Source organism: Myotis daubentonii, chromosome 17, assembly GCF_963259705.1.
Source record: "Myotis daubentonii chromosome 17, mMyoDau2.1, whole genome shotgun sequence".
Taxonomy (NCBI): Eukaryota; Metazoa; Chordata; class Mammalia; order Chiroptera; family Vespertilionidae; genus Myotis; species Myotis daubentonii.
The window spans coordinates 2712060-2731530 of record NC_081856.1 but is presented as its reverse complement, the minus strand read 5'-3'; the positions used below and the strand labels follow the sequence as shown (position 1 = coordinate 2731530).

Here is a 19471-nt window from a genome sequence, read left to right as displayed (position 1 = left end):
AGCTTTGCTGGGTAAAGTAATCTTGGTTGTAGGTTCTTGGTCTTCATCACTTTGACTATTTCTTGCCACTCCCTTCTGGCCTGCATAGTTTCTGTTGAGAAATCAGCTGACAGTCGTATGGGTACTCCCTTGTATGTAACTGACTGTTTTTCTCTTGCTGCTTTTAAGATTCTCTCTTTTTCTTTTGACCTTGACATTTTAATTATGATGTGTTTTGGTGTGGTCCTCTTTGGATTCCTTTTATTTGGGGTTCTCTGCGCTTCCTGGACTTGTAAGTCTATTTCTTTCACCAGGTATGGGGAAGTTTTCTGTCATTATTTCTCCAAATAGGTTTTCAATATCTTGCTCTCTCTCTTCTTCTGGCATCCCCATAATTTGGATGTTGAAATTGTCCCAGAGGCTCCTTACACTATCTTCATATTTTTGGTCTTTTTTCTTTTTGTTTTTCTGGCTGGGTGTTTTTTGCTTCTTCATATTTCAAATCTTTGACTTGATTCTTGTGATCCTCTAGTCTGCTGTTGGAACTCTGTATAATATTCTTTATTTCAGTCAGTGTATGCTTAATTTCTAGTTGGTCCTTTTTCATAACCTCGAGAGTCTCACTAGATTTCTTGAGGGTCTCACTCAATTTATCAGAAGTTTCTAGAAAATTCTTGAAAAACCTTATAAGTGTGGTTTTGAACTCTATATCCAGTCGTTTGCTTTCCTCCATTTCTGTCATTTGTGACCTGTTTCTTTGTCTCCGCATTTCTTATGCTTCCCTGTGTTGATAGAGTGGCTTTGTGTGCTAGGTGTCCTATAGGACCCAGTGGCTCAGCCTCCCCAATTACCTGAGGTGGACACTCTTGGTGCACCCCCTTGTGGGCTTTGTGTACAGTCTTGTTGTAGTTAAGCCTTGATTGTTGTAGGTATCACTGGGAGGAATTGACCTCTGGGCCAATTGGCTGTGAGAATCAGCTGTGTCTACGGTGGGAGAACTTCTGTGCTGGAGACACCCTTCTGGGGCAAGACTTGCTTCAGTGGGGCTTTGGTGCTCACTGAATCTGCCCCCTGAGTGTGTCCCTTATGGATCTGAGGAGTTGTAATCTGGATGGTCCCACTCTGACCACTGGGTACACTGGCTCTTGGATCTCTAAGGAGGTGCTAATTAAGCCTCTGCCTGAGGCTACCCAGCAGGAGCTATGGAGAGATCTGCAGATTCCTCTTCTTTGCTTGGGGTTTGGAGGTGCCCAGATGAGGCCCATCTGTGAAGCAATGCAAGCTGCTGTGGGGCCTTGGGCCTTCTTTTGGAAGTTCTGGGTCTCTCTGACCCAGCTGCAGTTTGTTAGGTAATTTTCAGATTGCAAAGGGCCAGGCCTTTCATATGCAAAAGCTCTGCACACAGCTTGGGTGGGGTCTCAGGGGATCAACAGGGTGGAGCAAGCAGCTATGGCTGCTCCTCAGTCCTACCCTAAGAGGCCCCGAGTCTCAGTGTCCCAGTAATCACTGCAAGCACCTCTGAGAGAAAGCTGCCCTCGAGTTCTGACCGATGCCAGACAGTCCAGTTTCTCTCTGTATGAGTCTGGGTCCCCAGAGACTCACCCGGAACTAGAGTTCAGAGCAGTCGGGAGCTTGAGACTCCCTCCCGATTGAAAAAGACAACCATGTCCTCAGTTGCCAGCCCTTTCCGTGTGCGCCTCCGTACCCCTGCACTTTACTTCCGCACCTCCTCTGAGTCTCAGTGTGCTTTTCTCTTTCCTTCTAGTTGTAGAATTTCCACTCAGCCAGCCTTCCTGTGGTTCTGGATGATGTCCGTTTTGTCTTTTAGTTGTATTTTTGAAGTGAGCCCCTCGATATTGTCAAAAGGTCAGAAGCACTAACCTTCACTCAGGATGAAACAACGGGGACTCGAGTTTATTATGCTCTGCCATGGCGGCGATGTGCGCTGTGTTCCAGGGCAGAGAGGCTTGTGAGACAGCTATGCATTTATGAACGAGGGAGATACAACTCAACCACTCTCTGGGAAGTTTTGAAGTCTTTAAACACCAGGAGCTGTTGTCCTGAACACGAATTGTTGTTGTGTTATAATTATTGGTACACTCTAACTCTTAGGTAACCTCTGTACAGTTGAAGTCCTCATTTCTTCTGTCCATTAGCTTTATGAGAAAGGGAGGGTAAGTATTATTTCCATTTCACAGAAAGGAAAGGCGCAGATTGACTTAGCTGACTGACCAAAGCCCTATGACAGGCATTAGAAGCAGAAAGAGCCCAGAAAACACATCTCCTGACTGAGCGAGGCAGGCAGTGTGCTTAGATTTTCCCTGTGCAGGATGTTAAGCATGCCTTTATTCTTGTGTGTATATCAAAGCAAGTTTCCAATACAGATGGATCTTATTGAGGTTATTTCCATGATATCAATGCTAATAACAATATCTTGCATTTGCATAGTACTTTTAAAAATCATAATATCTGGTAGTTATGTTGCTCCTTATTTTAATTCCTATAATCCTTCTATCAGAACATCCTACTTTATAATTACAAAGCACTTTCATAGATACTAACTCATTTCTTTCTTTTATCCCCGTTTTTAGTCGATTTATCGGGGTGACACTGATTAACAAGATCATACATGTTCAGGTGCACAATTCCACAGCACATCACCTGTGCACTGTACCACCCCACTCAGGTCCCAGCCCATCACCATTTATTCCCCCTCGACCCTCCTGCAACTCATTCATTCTTGCAGTAACCCCAGTGAGGCCAAATAGGAGAGAGATCACTATTGTTATTTAAAACTGGTGGTAGAGGCTTGAACACTGATGTGTTGAGCAACCGCACAAGGCTGGCAGCTGCAGCTTTAGCAGCAGCAGCGCCGTGTCACTGGGCTCTAACACATACAGCTCGCCCACACCCAACAATGCCTCCAGCACCAAGACCAGCCTCTTAGAAACCAACAAAGCAGCTATGCATTATTTTTAGAAGTACCTGAAAATTAGTTTTCCAAGAGACACTCAGAAAAGCAATGATTAGAACAGGGCCAGATTCCTTATTCTCCACATGGAGTGAGGCTCGAGTTGCTGGAGTGATTTTTCAAAGGCAGTTATTACAGCTGCCAGGAGGCAGAAGTACATAATGGGTGCTTAAATATAGTTCAGCACTTTTAATTATTTTTTAACGATCATTTCAATAATTTTCCAAGGAGATTTGGCATAATCAACGAACCAAAACTTCCACGGTTGCTTGCATATTTCTAGGCTAATTTAAGCCTTTCCTGCGAGTTTAATTAGCTTGCGAGTGAAGTAGACAGTCCTCAGAGCACAAGGTCTGGGAGCGTGTGCAAAGCAAGATCAAACCCCGCCCCAGGCTGGCTGTGTGCTGATGGGGAGGAAGGCAGAGGGCGAGAGCTGCGTGAGGAGGGTGGCAACCCTCACGGTTTCAGGTCCCGGGGGAAGCTGTTTGCAGGGCTGCTGGGAGCACTGCGGCACTCAAATAATTCTGCCACTCATGCCTGGAAAACTCCCAGATGCGCGGTGAAGCAGGCCCCGCTGCCAGGCGGTCCGGGAGGCCCCCCTCGGCTCTGAGGATTAGGCAGGTCAGCAAACTCCGAGCCCTGGCATTTCTTCAGTTACTCAGGCAACCTCCAAAGATCAGAGTCTCTTTTCCTTTCCGTTTGCTACAGTGGTTTGTGGAAATGATAAGCAAAAACTAAGCGTAATTCAGGTTTCTAAAATCTGGTCAAGTGACAAGCTTTCATCTCTCATTATCAACTATGACTCAAATCCCCTCTTCAAAGCCAAACAGAGAAACACGCTGTGGCCTCTGCCTTCTCGTCTCTGCTCCCCTGCCTAGCCCCTTCCTCCCCGCATCTGTGCTCAATGAGTGACGGGTGTGACGTGAGCGAGGAATCAGCCAAAGTGGCAGGAGAGCCGCTGCCTCCTCTTGGCCGTCAGTGCTGCTGCCAGGGCACCGTGGACGGGTCATTCCAGGCACCACTGCCCCGAAAGGGTCCTTAAGCTGGGCTGTTTGCACTCCCATCGTAACGCACGTGGTTTCATATCACCGAGCTGCCTACTTTTGGGGACTGGATTGCGTGGGATTGTATGTTCTCGGTTTCCATCAATCACAGCCTCTGACAGCTCCTTCGCGCTGCCCTCTCCGGTTCCCCCCGACCTCCATAAACACTGGGCGCTTCAGGTGTGGCCTCGGTCCTCTTCCCTGACCTTTACTTGAGCTTCCAGGAAGTCAGCTTCTGTGACGCGTGGTTCCCAAAGACTGGCCTCCAGTTCCTTCCTCTCTCCTGTATGAGACTGATGTCCATGGTCTCCCCCGCTGCCCTGGCGTGCCCAGCACTGGGCGGGACGTTGCCTTCACCCTTTGCCCTGCAGGCCACTTGGACATGCCACGCTCCGTCCTGCCTCAGCTCCAAGTCTTCACGTCTCGTTAGATTTTTGGAGGTCATGCCGCCTGCCTGCCCAGCTGCCCTCTCTATTGGCCGCCGCCTGGCCTTCGTTCCCCTTGGAGAGTAGCAGGTGTTGGAGGTACGTGTTTATGTCATTTCACTTAGTGCTTATTTCATTTGTTTATTGCTTGTCTCTTCCATCAGCCAGTGATTCTCCACTTTGGCTGTATTTTAGAATTGCCTGGGAGCTTTTAAACTATGCTTCTTTTTACATTGATTTTTAGAAAGAGGGGGAGGGAGAGAGATAGGAAGATCAATGAGAAACTTCCTGGATCGGCTGCCTCCTGCACACCCCCTGCTGGGGATCGAGCCGGGGACCTCTTGGTTCCTGAGTGGATGCTCCACCACTGAGCCGCACCAACTGGGCAAGACTCATCTGGGAGCTTTTAAAAGCTTGATATGTGGGTCCCACCAGACCAGCCGCGTGCTGGGGCTGGTGAGTCTGCTGTCACTGGGCGGACAGCCTGGCACTGGACTGAGTCCTGGAGGACAAGAACAACCCTTTTATTTGATTTTTTCACTGCTGTTTGTCCCCAGAACCCAGCACAGTGCCTGGCTCATCGTATTCCAAACGCTTAATGAGCTGCACTGACTAAACAATACTGAGGCTTTCGAGCTGGTGACTCACTGTCTTTTCTGCACGCTCTGCTCTGCAGACCAGCCCTGCTCCCTGCCCCAGCGCACAAGCTCTCCTCTCTGGAGTGCCATTTCCTCCTGGTTCGTGCCAATTCCTCCTTCCGGACTTAGCTTGAGCGTCATGTTCTCCAGGAAGTCCTACCCGTGGGACTGTGTCCTCAGCGCCTGAGCTTCCTCCCACACAGCGCTCACAGGTGACTCGGGACGCAGTGCTCCTCGCCGCACTCGCCGGGAGCTCTGGGGTTGGGGATCGGGGATTGCTCTCATGTCTCTGAACTCCTCATTTCCTCTACTTTTCATGTTGGTTATCGTCTTGACTATGGATTTAGTCTCTCGAAACATAAAACCCAAGGTCATCATTCCTTCCCTCCCCATCACGTTCGTCTTCAGAGACGTAGGAAAATGCTCCCTGTAGAGTTAAATGCCGGCACACATTTGGAAATTGATCATGATGGTCATAGACTGAAATAGGATGCAGCTCTGAAAACGAGGCTGTAGAAGATGGAAATATGTAAAATGTTCATGTAGTATGCTACATGACAGGACAAGCTTCAAACGTAAGTACAGTGTGACGCAGGTCTCTGAAACTACCCCTCATGCAGTATAACAAGACAGGCCGACGCACAGGACAGCGGTTGTTTCTGGTGGTGGAATTCCTGTCTTGGTGCTTTTATATGTTTTCCTTTTAAAAAATAATGAACATGGATCATTTTTCATGAAAAGCACAGTAACATTTTAAAAATGTTTATTTTTAAGTTAATTATCACTCACTGGAGGAGCTAAAGGGGAGTAGATGACAGCTTGTGGACGACAGGAGAGGGCAGGCCCACCCTTCATCTCCAGCTTTCCCTCCTCTTTAAGGATTTGGAATCAATGGGTGTGATGCTTGATGGTTTACGTTTGTAAAAGGCAACTTTTCGGACGACCCATCTATGTCCTGCAGGTGCTGACATCCGAGTCATGTCCTGGGTTGAGCTCGGAGAGCACTGCTGTTGTCACACTGTCTGCCCTCACTATTGCTGGGCCACGGTCGCCGGGCAAAGTCACACCCAGCTCCTGACTATGTCTGAGCTCCTCCATGTACCTAGTTACCTGCCGTGCGCGTGACGAATAGCACACTCACCTTTCTGCAGACAAAGTCACCAGGTAAGCAGACGGTGGGCCTCAACCTGAGCAGCAGGTCATGAAGCATCTGGGTGTCACAGCCCTGCAGAGGAAAGCGAGAGAGAAAAGCAGTTCTTGTCGCCGCAGCTCCAAGGCCAGGATTCCATAGGACGCGAAAAATGCAATGGGAGTGAGGAGCAACAGATGACTCTGTGTTGACACTAAAATATTAGTTGCCAGTGGATGTGGGCTTTTCTTGACCCAGAATTTAGGAAACAAACCTAAAGCTACGGTACAGCAAGAGTTTGGGTGCTGGTCGATAGATTTGGGCTTCGATCCTGTCTCCAGCCTCTATTACCGCCTAACCGCCCGTGCCCTCAGTTTCCTGATCTGTTAAATGAGGTGGAAATAATACTTATGTCATAATGGCAAAATTTTACTCCTGCAAAACCTAATGCTTCATTGATGATAGCTACGCATGATTGTGATAATTATTAGTAGCAATTAAGACTTTCATATATCAAAATCTTGGCTGAATTTTTTTTCTTGTAACATTTCATACTATTGTCAGATATTATTGCAAGTCTGATGTCTTCCTTTCCTAACTCAATTATCATCACCTCAAAGGTAGGATAATAGACACAAAGTCACTGATCTGGGGGTGATGACTGTTCAGATGGACTTTGTTAGTGTAAGACACAGGCTATTTGCTGGAATAACTGCCTGGATGTGATACCTGCCCACAGAATTGTAACTTATCGAATGACAGGCTAAATGAAAGCCTGTAGGTGCCTCCACAGCCTCCCCTTCTGTGGTGCTTTGAATCTCTTGCTTTCCCAGACCTTTTACTCTCTCCCCCCTGCTGCGGCGGGTGCTGCCCCCCATGAGGGTCCTGCCCACCTGTAGGAGTCCTGCCCACCCGTGGGGGGTCCTGCCCACCCATGGGGGGGTCCTGCCCACCCGTAGGGGTCCTGCCCACCCATGGGGGTCCTGGCCACCCGTGGGGGTCCTGGCCACCTGTGGGGGGTCCTGCCCACCCGTGGGGGGTCCTGCCCCCCATGAGGGTCCTGGCCACCCGTGGGGGGTCCTGCCCACCCGTGGGGGGTCCTGCCCACCTGTGGGGAGTCCTGCCCACCCATGGGGGGTCCTGCCCCCCGTGGGGGTCCTGCCCACCCGTGGGGGGTGTTCTTTTGCAGGGAGCTGAGAAGTAGGGGAAGGAGAAGCGGGCTGTGCCTGTCTGTGACGATTCTGATTCCCTTCGCAGTCACGTTCTCTGTAACAATGTCAGTGGCAACCAGCTGGCCTAGATCCATATGAAGTTCTGACCTCGGGGTTGCTTGACAGATAAGGAAAGTTAATAATTTGTGATCGAAGCAACTTCAAGTAGCCATTGGTGAGAAGCATTCAGATGAACTGACTGTAGCTTCTGGTGATCCGGATAGAAAAATGCCAGGGCCACCAGGCAGCCGCCTCAATCCGCCCAACCAGCATGGCGAGGAGACGGAGGGGCTGCCGAGAGCAGTGGGAGATGGAAGAGGCACGCCTGGGGGGATGCTGTCAGGGAGCAGAGCCGCTGTGACTGGTGGTGGAAGCGAGTCCTGTCACAAGGCGCCCGGGGTGAACACGTAACACTTTCGAGAGGGGCGTTGGCTGCCACCTGGGCCGCGGTGGGAGCGCTGGGAGCATCTGGGCACACATGGGCGTCATTCGAGGGCAAGTAGGACAGATACAGATATTGAAGATCTGTAGGTTCGAATACCCTAGAGTGGCTAAGAGTAATAAGCCAGGTCCCTCCTCTCTCTGTAGACATAGATATGATTGAACTCAACAATGTGCTCTGCACAAAAGCAAGCTGCAGCTCACCGTCCATACGATTGCAACTCTGAAAACCACGCAAAACACTACGGCGGTCACTGACGTTGACATGGACACAAAGTAAAATGACAAAACGGGGATTGGAAGGGCGCCCTAAAAATCATCGTGGTGGGGTGCAGGGAGGAGGATGGGTCTGGGAGAAGCACAGATGAGACTCCAACTTAATTTTTGTCAACCTTACCAGGAATAAAGTAAAACACACACCGGGGGATTGTCTGCAGGCACCAACCCCCTTTTCGGGGGATTGCGTCGTCTTTCTTCTCTCCTTCCTTCAGGGGCCGCTGGCAGAAGCGCTGGCAAGGTCCGCGGGAAGCGGTAGCCACCAGGGGCCCCGCCTGCGCAGAGGAGCCTTCCTCATCGCAGACCCGCCAGCTTTCCGCTCACAGCAGCTGTCCTCAGGGGAAACATTGGAACCACTCTAAATAGGAATTTTTGTTAACTGCACATAACATTTGCATCGCATTCACTAGTTTCTTGCTTCTTCCGAACTGTAATAAAGACTTACAGTTTAAATTTCATCGGTTAAGTGACCCTGGGCCGCGGGGGGGGGGGGGGGGGGGGGGGCGGTCACCGCTCCCCTTCTCACCGGTGCTCAGGCCGGTGGAACGGAGTTTGTGTTGTGAAGTCGTTATGTGTTATGAGTGGTTTGGAAACAATTATATTTCCCCTCCCAGGAAATGATGATTTTCTTGGAACACATGTTGCTCCATTGCTGTGTTACTAAAACGTCCCGTCTGGTTCGTTTCCCCTCCGTTTGCTGTGCAGGTGTCAGCGGGGACACTCCAAGGACAGAAGTCAGGCACAGCCACGGTTGCCTCAGTGTCCCCTTTTCTACAGGGGGAGAGGGGCTGCGTGAGAGTGAACGGTAAAGCTGTAGGAACACAAAACGTTTGCGTCGCGTTCACTAGTTTCTTGCTTCTTCCGAACTCCTGTGATGCCTCGAATTAGTTAACGCGGTCATCACCCTCTGCTTTTTATTTATTTTTAAATTTGTTTTTATTGTTGAGAGCATTACAGATGCCCCCCTTTGTAGAGGGCCCCCCAGGGAGACACATGGGCATGCTTCCTAAAATACTGTCAGCTGAACCTAAGGTGACTGGCAGAGCCGAGCCTTGGATACACAGCTAACCAAGATGGACGTGTTCTCGGCATTGACGCCTCTCTTTGCTGCCCAGGTGCTGGGGAGGGGGTTTTGTTATTGTAAATCCAGCCAAGCACGAGGAATGAATAGGACCCGCCTCCCTCTGACTGGCCCCGCCCTGTGGGAGGGGCCCCGAGGCGGAGCCACGCCCTCGGGTCCCTGACTGCTCCTCCCGCCCACCAGTCAGGCCCACCCAGAACTGACGTAACTTCCTGGTATTTGGGTATAAATTAAACCGCTCGGTTCATCTACCAGAGGGCAGGCGCCACACCCAGGCCCAGCTTTTCCCTCTATTTCTGTCTCAGTCCCGTTTTTCATTCTTCCTTAGCCCTCTTCATGTTCTAATCAAGATTCTTGAACCCCCGCGTTCTCTCCTTCGGCGCTGGTCGTGGGACGAGAGAACTACCCCCACACCCCTTCTCCCCCATGGCCCCTCCACTGTTCCTGGCCCCACCCAGGCCTTCACCGCACTATTGTCTGTGCCCACGGGCTGTGCACGAATCGCTGCTTTTCAGCCGAGGGAACCTCGGACAGGAAGCCGGACTGTTTCCCTAGGATCACAGGTGCAATGGGTGCCAGAGGAAGAGCATGGAGAGAGGGAGAGAGAGGGGGAGAAGGAGAGAGAGGGGGAGAGAGGGAGAGGTGGGGGCGGGGAGCTCCTGAGGGCAGATTTGTGTTAGTCACTCCCGTATCCCCAGGTCTCGCAGGGCTGGGGGCCCGCTAGGCACCAAGTGACTGGTCTGATGTAAGGAATGAAACTGCCAGCTGCCATCCGGCTCTCAGCAGGGGACCCGGTGCCGTGTAAACACTGCGATGGTGCAGATGGGAACAAGAATTCTGGAGACTTGAATGGAGTTGGGAGAAATTCTATTTTTATTCAAAACATAAGCTATAGGTTAGATGGTGGTTGCTATATCAGGAAGTTCTTTTCATAACGGCAAGCTCCGAGCACGACTGTAGAGCTGGTAAAATGGACCCGTAGGACTTCTCCGTTTCCAGGCTCATCCCTGCTTCTTTGAAAGGGGAGTTACCAGTAATTTATAATTCGCGGGATGTAAGTCACTCTCAGGGACAAACAGGGACTCGGGGGACGTGCTCTGCTCCACCGGGAGCTCCAGGCCCATGGAGCCCTGGTGGGCGGGTCCAGGCAGGCATCCGCCCCAGCTGGCCAGTGCCGAGGCCACGCTGTGTGGGAGCAGCGCCGACGGGGAGAAGGAATTTGCAAAGTAGATGATGTCAGGCTTCCGAGTCCTGAGCGACTCGGGACCCAGGTGCACCTCGGTGCAGAGCGGAGGTCGCCGTTAGCCGACCTGGAGGACGGGACCCACCCACCGAGGTGCTGTCCTATCTGAGTCCTCCGGCCGTGGGTGGGTGTGGGGCGCCCTCCAGCGCTCGGACGGGCAGGGGAATGGAGTGCACTGGTCATAGCCATTGCTCAGGGTATCCCAAAGCCCAGCAGCAACACTCATCGCTGCCAAAGCGAAGCTGGTAGGACTGGACGCAGGGCCCCCCTCCGGCTCAGGCCTCCGGCGTGTGGGCGCGTCTGCCTGGGAGGCTGGACTCATTCCCCCCACGACGAGGTCTTTCCGGGCTCCGTGCCCCGGGTCCCAGCGAAGACCCCGGCGGAGGCGCTGTGCCCCGGGGGGTGCGGGTGGGCGCCGCCTTCCTGTGGGCACCGGCCTCGGGTCTGTTGGGCGGCTTTCCTACAGGACGCGGTTTCAATCCCAGCCACGAGGCGGCGCAACAGACCGTTCATGCCCTTTTCTCCCTCTTCTGGCAACTTCCTCTAGTCTAGAGGCAAAAATGTGCTTCTCCCAGCATTTAATTTCATAAAACATTTACAAATCAAAATTAAAATGATAAATTATCAGAGAGGAGGGTTGCCCAGCCTCCGAGGACGGAATCGCACCTTGCTAGCTTCATACTTGGGCTTGCTGGAACTGCACACAGTCTGCAAGGAAGAGTCATTTTTAAGAAAAAAAAAAGAAAAGAAAAATATTTTGATTTGACTATTCATTTCTGCGCTTTAGAAACTCTGATCACCCCATGTGCAAGCAGCAAATCTTACTAATTAGCCACAGTTGATTGAAGCAAAATTTTAGTAAAAAATAGGACTCTAATTCTACCTTCTTTGATTAAGAGGAGAAACCCCATGAGCCCAGCGCCTTACCGTGGAGGGACAGTCGGGGGTGAGTGCGTTAGGGGTGCGGGTGTGAAGGTAACTGACCGAGTCCGAGCCTGAAGCCATGGCGGGCGGAGCCGGACACCAGGCGAAGCGCGGGCCGAGCCCCCGCCCGCTGCTCGGAGCCCACGCGCGGCCAGCGGCGCGCTCGGTAGAGGCCGCAGCCGGTCCGAGTCCGGCCCTGGGATGGCTCCAGAGGCGGCGCAGCGGTCAGCCCGCAGCCCGTGGCCAGTGGCCAGCGGCCGCGTTTCCCAGTTGACACTCGGTCTGCGGCGGGGCTGCTCCCTCCGCCTGCAGCCGGCCTGTCCCTGCAGCTCTGGCCGCGCTGGAGGCCCGGAGCGAGCTCGTGTCCACCTGGCTGCCCGGGACCCCAGCTCATGTCACGGTGCAGGCAGCCTCGGCGGGATGACACTGAGACCCTTGGCCTCCGATGATTTAAAGCCAAGTCCCTCCGTGGTGGGGCCTCATCCCGTCAGTGGAAGGCCCGGCGGGAAAGAAGGCTGACCCCCCGGGAGGAGGGACCTGCTCCCGCCGCCCGCGCCATCCAGCCGGGCGCACCGCCATCCCCGACGGAGGCGCGTCCTCTGTCCCTGCGGAGCGCTGGCTGTTTCCCGGGCACTCCCCCCCCCCCCCAGCACCTAGGCCCCGGGAGCACCCGGCGTGCGGGACAGTGAGGCTGGGTGCCGACACCCCCCCGCGGGTCCCGCCCCGGTCCACGGCTGCGGCTGGGCTTGCGTGGCCTCCGCCGGAGCCTCGCCCACTCGCGGCTCCACTGCGCTGCGAGCGCATCTCCGGCGGCAGGCGAGGCACGCGCGCAGGGCAAGGCTTTTCAACGGGAACACACACACCTCGGAGCAGCAGTGCGCCTTCGGGAGGAACAGGCGGGTTCGCGCAGGCTCGGCCTCTGGTGCTGGTGGCCGCCCAGGTCCCCGCACCTGCCTCCCCTCCCGCCGCAGTTCACAAAGCGGGAAACCTGCCGAGATTCAGACGGAGCCCAGGAGCGAAACCCGCACTGTCCCTCGGGTCACCCCCTCAGGCTTGTGTGGGTCACGTGGTGGCCAGGCACCTTGACTCGCCCTAAACCGGAAGAGGGCGACACCCGCAGGGAGCCGGCCTCCCCCTGGTCTCTCTCCTCCAGCCCTTTCAAGATGGAAGGTTCCTTCTCAGGGAGAATGCAAGGCGTGCAGGTTCTCCCGGCGACCGCCACCCCCGCTTCCGGCCTCTGTGGGCAGGAATCCGCGCTGCCCTGTTCTCCCCCCCCCCCCCCCCCCCCCAGCGGCCGCATTGCCACACCCGCAGCCTGCCCACCGCTGTCCCGACTCATGGCTGCTGACCTCCACCCTCTGGCTCAGAGAACTCCGCCTGCGAACAGGTTAAACCCCACCTGAGCCCCTGCGGGGCCTCCCCTGCCCACGGCGTGCACTGGGCACGGGCCTCATGTGACTCACTCGGAGGCAGCACAACGGGGTGTGAGTTCTATAACAGAAGCCGCAGGATCGCTACCCGCCTATTCCTCCCCGAGAAGTCACACAGGATAAACCACTAAGGTAGTCTGCACAAAAATAGAAAGTGCGGCACCTGTATTGCTACCTCATTTGGCTTTAGAAAAAAACACCTTTCATTGAACAGAAGTGGAAATGGAATGGGCCTTCTGGGTGAACTGATCTCCAATGGGAATGTCAGGAAAGAACGGATTTAACTTAATGTGCAGTGTCCGTAAGATGTGACGATTTAACCTTTTCTCCCAATCAGATGTTGCTGACTTTATGGAGTTCCAAAAATATATATATGAAAACAAAGGAAAGCTCTGAGGCTGAAAATTGGTAATTTTCCAAATCAGAGATAATCCCATAAATCATTGGTATAACATTTAAAGGTGTTTTTTTCTTTAAAAAAGAGCCAAGCCTGGCTGGCGTGGCTCAGTGGTTGAGCGTTAACCTATGAACCAGGAGGTCACGGTTTGCTTTCCGGTCAGGACACGTGCCCAGGTTACAGGCTCAATCCACAGTGTGGGGTGTGCAGGAGGCAGCCAATCAATGATTCTCTCTCATCATTGATGTTTCTATCTCTCTCCCTCTTCCTTCCTCTCTAAAAGCAATAAAAATATACATAAAAAAATAAAAAAGGGCCCATTGTAGTCACTTATTTTCAATTAAGCTGGTTATTAAGGTATAAAGTCATTTATATAATTTAAAAATACTGTTAAAGTATGGTGATTACTAGAGGGAAGAGGGTGAGGGGAGGTGGAGGAGGTAAAGGGAGATAAATGGTGATGGAAGGAGATTTGACTTGGGGTGGTGAATATAATATACAGATGATGTACCATAGAATTACACACCTGAAACCTATATAATTTTATCAACCAACTAGAGGCCCGATACACAAAATTTGTGCAAGAGCAGGCCTTCCTTTCCCCGGCTGCCAGCACTGGACTCCCTCTGGCACTTGGGGCCCGGGCTACCCTTGAAGCCCCAGCTTTGTCCAGAAGGTCATCCAGAAGGACGTCCAGTCTAATTAGCATATTACACTTTTATTGTTATACATGTCACCCCAATAAGTTCAACAAAATAAAATAAAAATACTGTTAAAATAATTTAACCTTGTTGCTTTTATACCATTTTATTTTACCACTAGAGGCCTGGTGCACGAATTGGTGCACAGGTGGGGTCCCTCAGCCTGGCCAGCGATCAGGGCTGATAGGGGCTGCCAGAGGTTGGCTGGCTGGGGGGAGGAACCGTGGGAGGTTGTCTGGATCGGGAGGTTGGCTGTGGGAGTGCACTGACCATCAGGGGGCAGCTCCTACATTGAGCGCCTGTCCCCTGGTGGTCAGTGTGTGTCATAGCGACTGGTCATTAGGTCACTTAGGCTTTTATATATATAGATAACCTATAGCAACAGACATATTGTCCCATATTTATGTGTGTATTTAAAAATAAATAAGCAAACATTTTATAATATGATGCCTAGCTCACTTGTGTGAGAGGCGCCCTCGCATTTTCTCTTGCTTGATATGCTGGTTGGGACCCCGTTACTGGAAGCCATGCCCCCAGAGCCTGCAAGGCTGCCCCTGACAGAGAGCTCTGTGCCATCACCAGAGCTCCGTGGAGATCCTCAGCATTTCCACATTTTCTTCAGGCCATTCTTTTTAAAAAATTGAATAATAATTTATATGCAGTGAAATATATAAATTTTAAGGAACAGTTGGCTCAGTTTTGATAAATGCAGACACTGTATAACTTTCCTAGCAAGCCAAAAACTTCCATCACCCACAGAGGTCCTCTTGCCTCTTCCTAGTTGGTCTCCCTCTGACCCCCATAAGAAGGAATCATTTATCTGATCTCAGTCATCATAGAACCATCATCTGACCTTCTCCGACCTTGGTCCCAACCCTGCTTCTGATCCCCTTGCTGGAAGATTCTCCAATTTGTCGAAGTCCTTCTTAAAAATTATTATTTGCAATGTGATATGTTAATCCAGATGTAGTTGAAACAATCAAGCAAAATCAATATTATGTTAAAATTTAGGGCAATATCAACCAAACTCCCAGGCCTAAAAACATTGTAAAACTGACTGTTGCTTTCCTTACAGTTGCACCATTCTAATTTTAGCACAGGCCAGAATTTCATTTTTGTGCTCGCTGAAATTAATCTTGGCTTTGCTTGATGTTCAAAATATTCAGTTAATTTTAAGTTTTGTAATCTAACATATTTTAAACCATTCCTCCTTGCTTTGTGTCATTTGCCAATTTTAAATCACATAGTTTATATCTTCATCAAAATCTTGATGGGAACGAGAGAAGAGAGTCCTGGGAGCCGACCCCACACCTGTGACCTGTGGGGTCTCGTCTCGGCTGCTCTGAGGAGGGGCTCTGCCGGCCTGCCTACCGCCCACTGCTGTCCCCTTGTCCTGCGTCTTTCTATCTGGATCACCTCTTCTCTCTGTCCACGCCTCCACCCGAGGGGATGACACCCGTCCCAGAGCGGAAACACACATCAACATGTGGATGTGCCCACTGCACTGCTCAAGTGGCCCTCTCCCCCGCTCAGGTGGCCCTCTCCCCTGTACTCAGGTGGCCCTCTCCCCTGTACTCAGGTGGCCCTCTCCCCTGCACTCAGGTGGCCCTCTCCCCCGTACTCAGGTGGCCCTCTCCCCTGCACTCAGGTGGCCCTCTCCCCTGCACTCAGGTGGCCCTCTCCCCTGTACTCAGGTGGCCCTCTCCCCTGTACTCAGGTGGCCCTCTCCCCCGCACTCAGGTGGCCCTCTCCCCTGTACTCAGGTGGCCCTCTCCCCCGCTCAGGTGGCCCTCTCCCCTGCACTCAGGTTTGTTATCACCCTACCTCCACGCCATCCTGTCCAAAGTCTGTCACCTCACAGGACCTCATCCCATGCAGAATCTCTCTCCACCTGCTCGCCCTGCACCTTCCTGGTTTGCAAATGCCATCGCTGCTCTTCCTGCTCCTCAGGCTCAGGCGGGGTGGCATCCTGACTCTCCCCGCCCGGCACACAGCCCACCAGCCAATGCCGGGCTCTCCCCTCCAGATCCAGCCAATATTTGGCCATTTATTTCTTTTCTTTTTAAAATATGGAATGCTTCATGAATTTGCGTGTCATCCTTGCGCAGGGGGGCCATGCTAATCTTCTCTGTATGGTTCCAGTTTTAGTGTATGTGCTGCCGAAGCCATTTCTGAACAGTTCGGCTCCCACGGCTCTGGGTGGGGTCTCTGTCCTCTTGCATAGATGGTCACGGCAACGCCTACTGGGCCTTCCTCGGGCCTGTTTCCCAGGCAGCAGGAAGGGTGGCATTTCCCAAACTGCTCTCAAATAGGTCGCTTTCTGCCCAAGGCCTGCAGTGGCCTCACTTCACAGCACCACCCTGTCTGCACGAGTCTCCATGCCAGCCTCCCCTCTTCCCCATCGCTCTGCCTGGCTCCCGCCTCCCAGCACCAGGCTTCCAGGCTTCCCGCCCTCCTGCTACCTCTCCCCCTTCCTCCCCGCTCCAGTCTGCAGGGCTCACTCCCACCCCATCCTCCCTCCCTCTCCAGTCTGCAGGGCTCACTCCCACCCCATCCTCCCTCCCTCTCCAGTCTGCAGGGCTCACTCCCACCCCATCCTCCCTCCCTCTCCAGTCTGCAGGCCTCACTTCCCCCCTCCCGTCCTTCTTCCCCTCCCTCCAGTCTGCAGGCCTCACTTCCCCCCTCCCGTCCTTCCTCCCCCCCTCCAGTCTGCAGGGCTCACTTCCCCCTCCCCTCTCCAGTCTGCAGGTCCCCCTGCCCCATCTCTCCAGTCAGCACTGCATCAGGACCAGTTCCATCCTCCTTCTTCTGAACCTGCTTCCTTTGTTCATGGTACTATGCCCTTCACACGTTTCATTTTCCTCCTTTCGAGTATAAGCTCTGCATGTGCTGGTATTTGCTGTAAAATACTGTATTCTCAGTGGCTGAGACAGTCCCAGGAGGTACAAAACACAGCAGGAACTTAATAAATAACTGTGAATGAATTAAGTAGGTGGATCCCACACAGAACCAATTGTTAGGAGAAAAAACTCAAATCCAGTGTACTTTTAAGAAGAGGGTGCTAGGTTCCGGCCAAGATGGCAGCATAGGTAAACTCAGTACTTGCATCTTCCCACACCACACAAAAATTACAACTAAAATACAGAACAGTCATCATTCAGAACCTGCAATCTAACTGAATGGAAGTTCTGCAACTGGGGAATTAAAGAAGCACTGAGACTGGTAGAGATGTGGGGGGAACTGCTGAACCATGGTCTGACACCCACATATGGAAGATTTAAAATCAGGAAGGAAATTTTGGCTGTGGAAGTTTCCCTGAGGAATGAGGGAGTCTCTGCTCCAAACCAGCCCCTTCCCCTCCCCCCCAGCTCAGGATTCCAGTACCTTGAAGAGAAGTCCCCACAACTTCTGGCTGTAAAAACCAGCGGGGAGTGTGACTTAGTGACATGGAGGCTGCTGGAGTCCCAGGCAGTTCCCCTTAAAGGGCCTGGAATCACTCCCTCAGAGCTCCAGCTTGCAAGGAACCTGGGACATTCGGGGAGGAACTAACTTGCCTGGAAGCAGGGCAAGAGCTGGAGGGGCAGCTTTCTCCAAGACAGAGGCCTAGCAGAGGCCACTGTTCCTTTGCTGAGTTCTCCCTGCCACAGAGCTGACAGATAAGGCTCCATATCTGAATCTCTATCAATCTGGCTCACACTTTTAACCCTGCCTGGTGATTCTCTGAGGCCCTGCCCCTCCCTGCTTGCAGGCTCATCCAAGCCATATCCAGTGGCGTTTCCATACAACTGGCCTCTCTTGCCTCATGCTTCAGACTTCCCTAAAATCTCTCAAACAAGCAGCAGCTGGCCTCAGCATGCCCTGTACCTCTCAGTAAGTGGCCCCAGGCCCAGCTCTGGTGGCAGCCTGCCCTGGTTCATGGCTTGGCCTCTCCTGGGAACCTCCAAGCCCAATATAAGTAGCAGCCATCTGAAGATTGCTTTCTAGCTCAGGCAGGGTACAGTCAGTGGTTGACTTTGTACTTCCTAGTGCACCAGGTGGTCACTTTAACCATATCAGATTACAACTATACCACCTCCATGAGTGACACAAACTGTAGAGAGTGCCTGGGAAGGCACATGAGCATTTCTTTAATTATTGTCAGCTGAATCCAGTGGCGTTGGCAGAGCCACGTCCTGGAAACACAACTTGCCAAAGGCAGGTGTGTTGTCAGCCTGACCTTCAGCTCAGGCGCCAGGGGGTGGGTTTCATTATCTAAATCCAGCCAAGCACCAGGAACAAACACAATGATTATCTGGGCCTACCCAGAAGTGACGATTACAAAGAAGCCACAAGAATGCACATAATCTCCTTTGTCTTGGGCTTTAGTAAAACTTCCTGGTATTTTTCTGTATAAAATAAATGCGCTGTATTGGCTCTGGGTCACTGTCTCTCCATCAGAGGTCAGCTGTCCCACCCGGCCCCAGCTTTTTCCTTCTATCTCTGTGTCTGTCTCTTCTTTCATTTTCTCAATCCCCAGCCGCCCCTACTCAGGAACCAGACCACTCTCTAGCCACGCTGGATGTGGAAAAGAGAGAAATATTTATAACAAACAAGGGGTGGACTCGGTGAGCACCAAAGCCCCCACTGTAGCAAGGCCTGCTCCATAGGGTTGGCTCCTACATAGCAGCTCTTCCGCTGTAGTCGCAGCTGATCCTTGCTACTGATTGGCCTGGGGTCAATTCCTCCCAGTGACACCAACATAAATCAAGGCTCAACTACAATATGACAGTGCACACAGCTCACACTGGGGTGCACCTGGAGTGCCCAGATCAGGTGACAGGGGAGGCTGAGCCACTGGGCCCTCCAGGACACCTACTACACAAGGCCACTGTACCTAGTTTGGGAGACTTAGCAGATCTACCTAATACATAGAAACAAACACAGAAAAGCAGCAAAATGTGGAGACAAAGAAACATGTCAAAGAGAGTCCCAAACAAGATAAATCCAAAGAGGCTTACACCAAGACACATGATAACTAAAATGCCAAAGGTTAAAGACAAAGATAGAATCTTAAAAGCAGCAAGGGAAAAGCAGTTACTTACCTACAAGGGAGTGCCCATATGACTGTCATCTGATTTCTCAATAGAAACTATGCAGGCCAGAAGGGAGTGGCAGGAAAATATTCAAAGTGATGAAAAGCAAGGACCTACAACCAAGATTACTCTACTCAGCAAAGCTATCATTTAGAATTGAGGGTCAGATAAAGAGCTTCACAGATAAGAAAAAGCTAAAGGAGTTCATCACCACCAAACCAGTATTACATAAAATATGAAAGGATCTTCTTTAAGAATAAGAAGAGAAAAAAAATCAAGAATAGGAATAACAAAATGGCAGTATATACATATCTATCAACAATTGAATCTAAAATTCAAAATAAAAGAACAAGCAGAACAGAAACACAACATTTTTGACAGTTGCCAAATGGGAGGGGTGTGGGGGGATGGGTGAAAAAGGTGAAAGGATTTAGAAGTACAACTTAGTCATAGCCCATGGACACAGACAATAGACAGGTGGAGGCCTGGGATGGGGTGGGAGCAGGTGGA

The 19471-nt window shown here is 51.7% G+C and overlaps 1 protein-coding gene and 1 non-coding gene across 2 annotated transcripts in view; both read right to left on the bottom strand.

Moving 5' to 3' along the window:
* CNGB3 (cyclic nucleotide gated channel subunit beta 3) overlaps nucleotides 1-19471 on the bottom strand; it is a 125823-nt gene that overhangs the window by 7998 nt on the left and 98354 nt on the right. The window contains exon 14 of the mRNA XM_059673042.1: nucleotides 6198-6281. Coding sequence (XP_059529025.1) covers nucleotides 6198-6281 — 84 coding nt within the window. The remainder of the gene's footprint in view (nucleotides 1-6197; nucleotides 6282-19471) is intronic.
* Nucleotides 15953-16058, bottom strand: LOC132220229 (U6 spliceosomal RNA). The gene has a single exon (XR_009449731.1). It is a non-coding gene; the product is annotated as a U6 spliceosomal RNA (small nuclear RNA).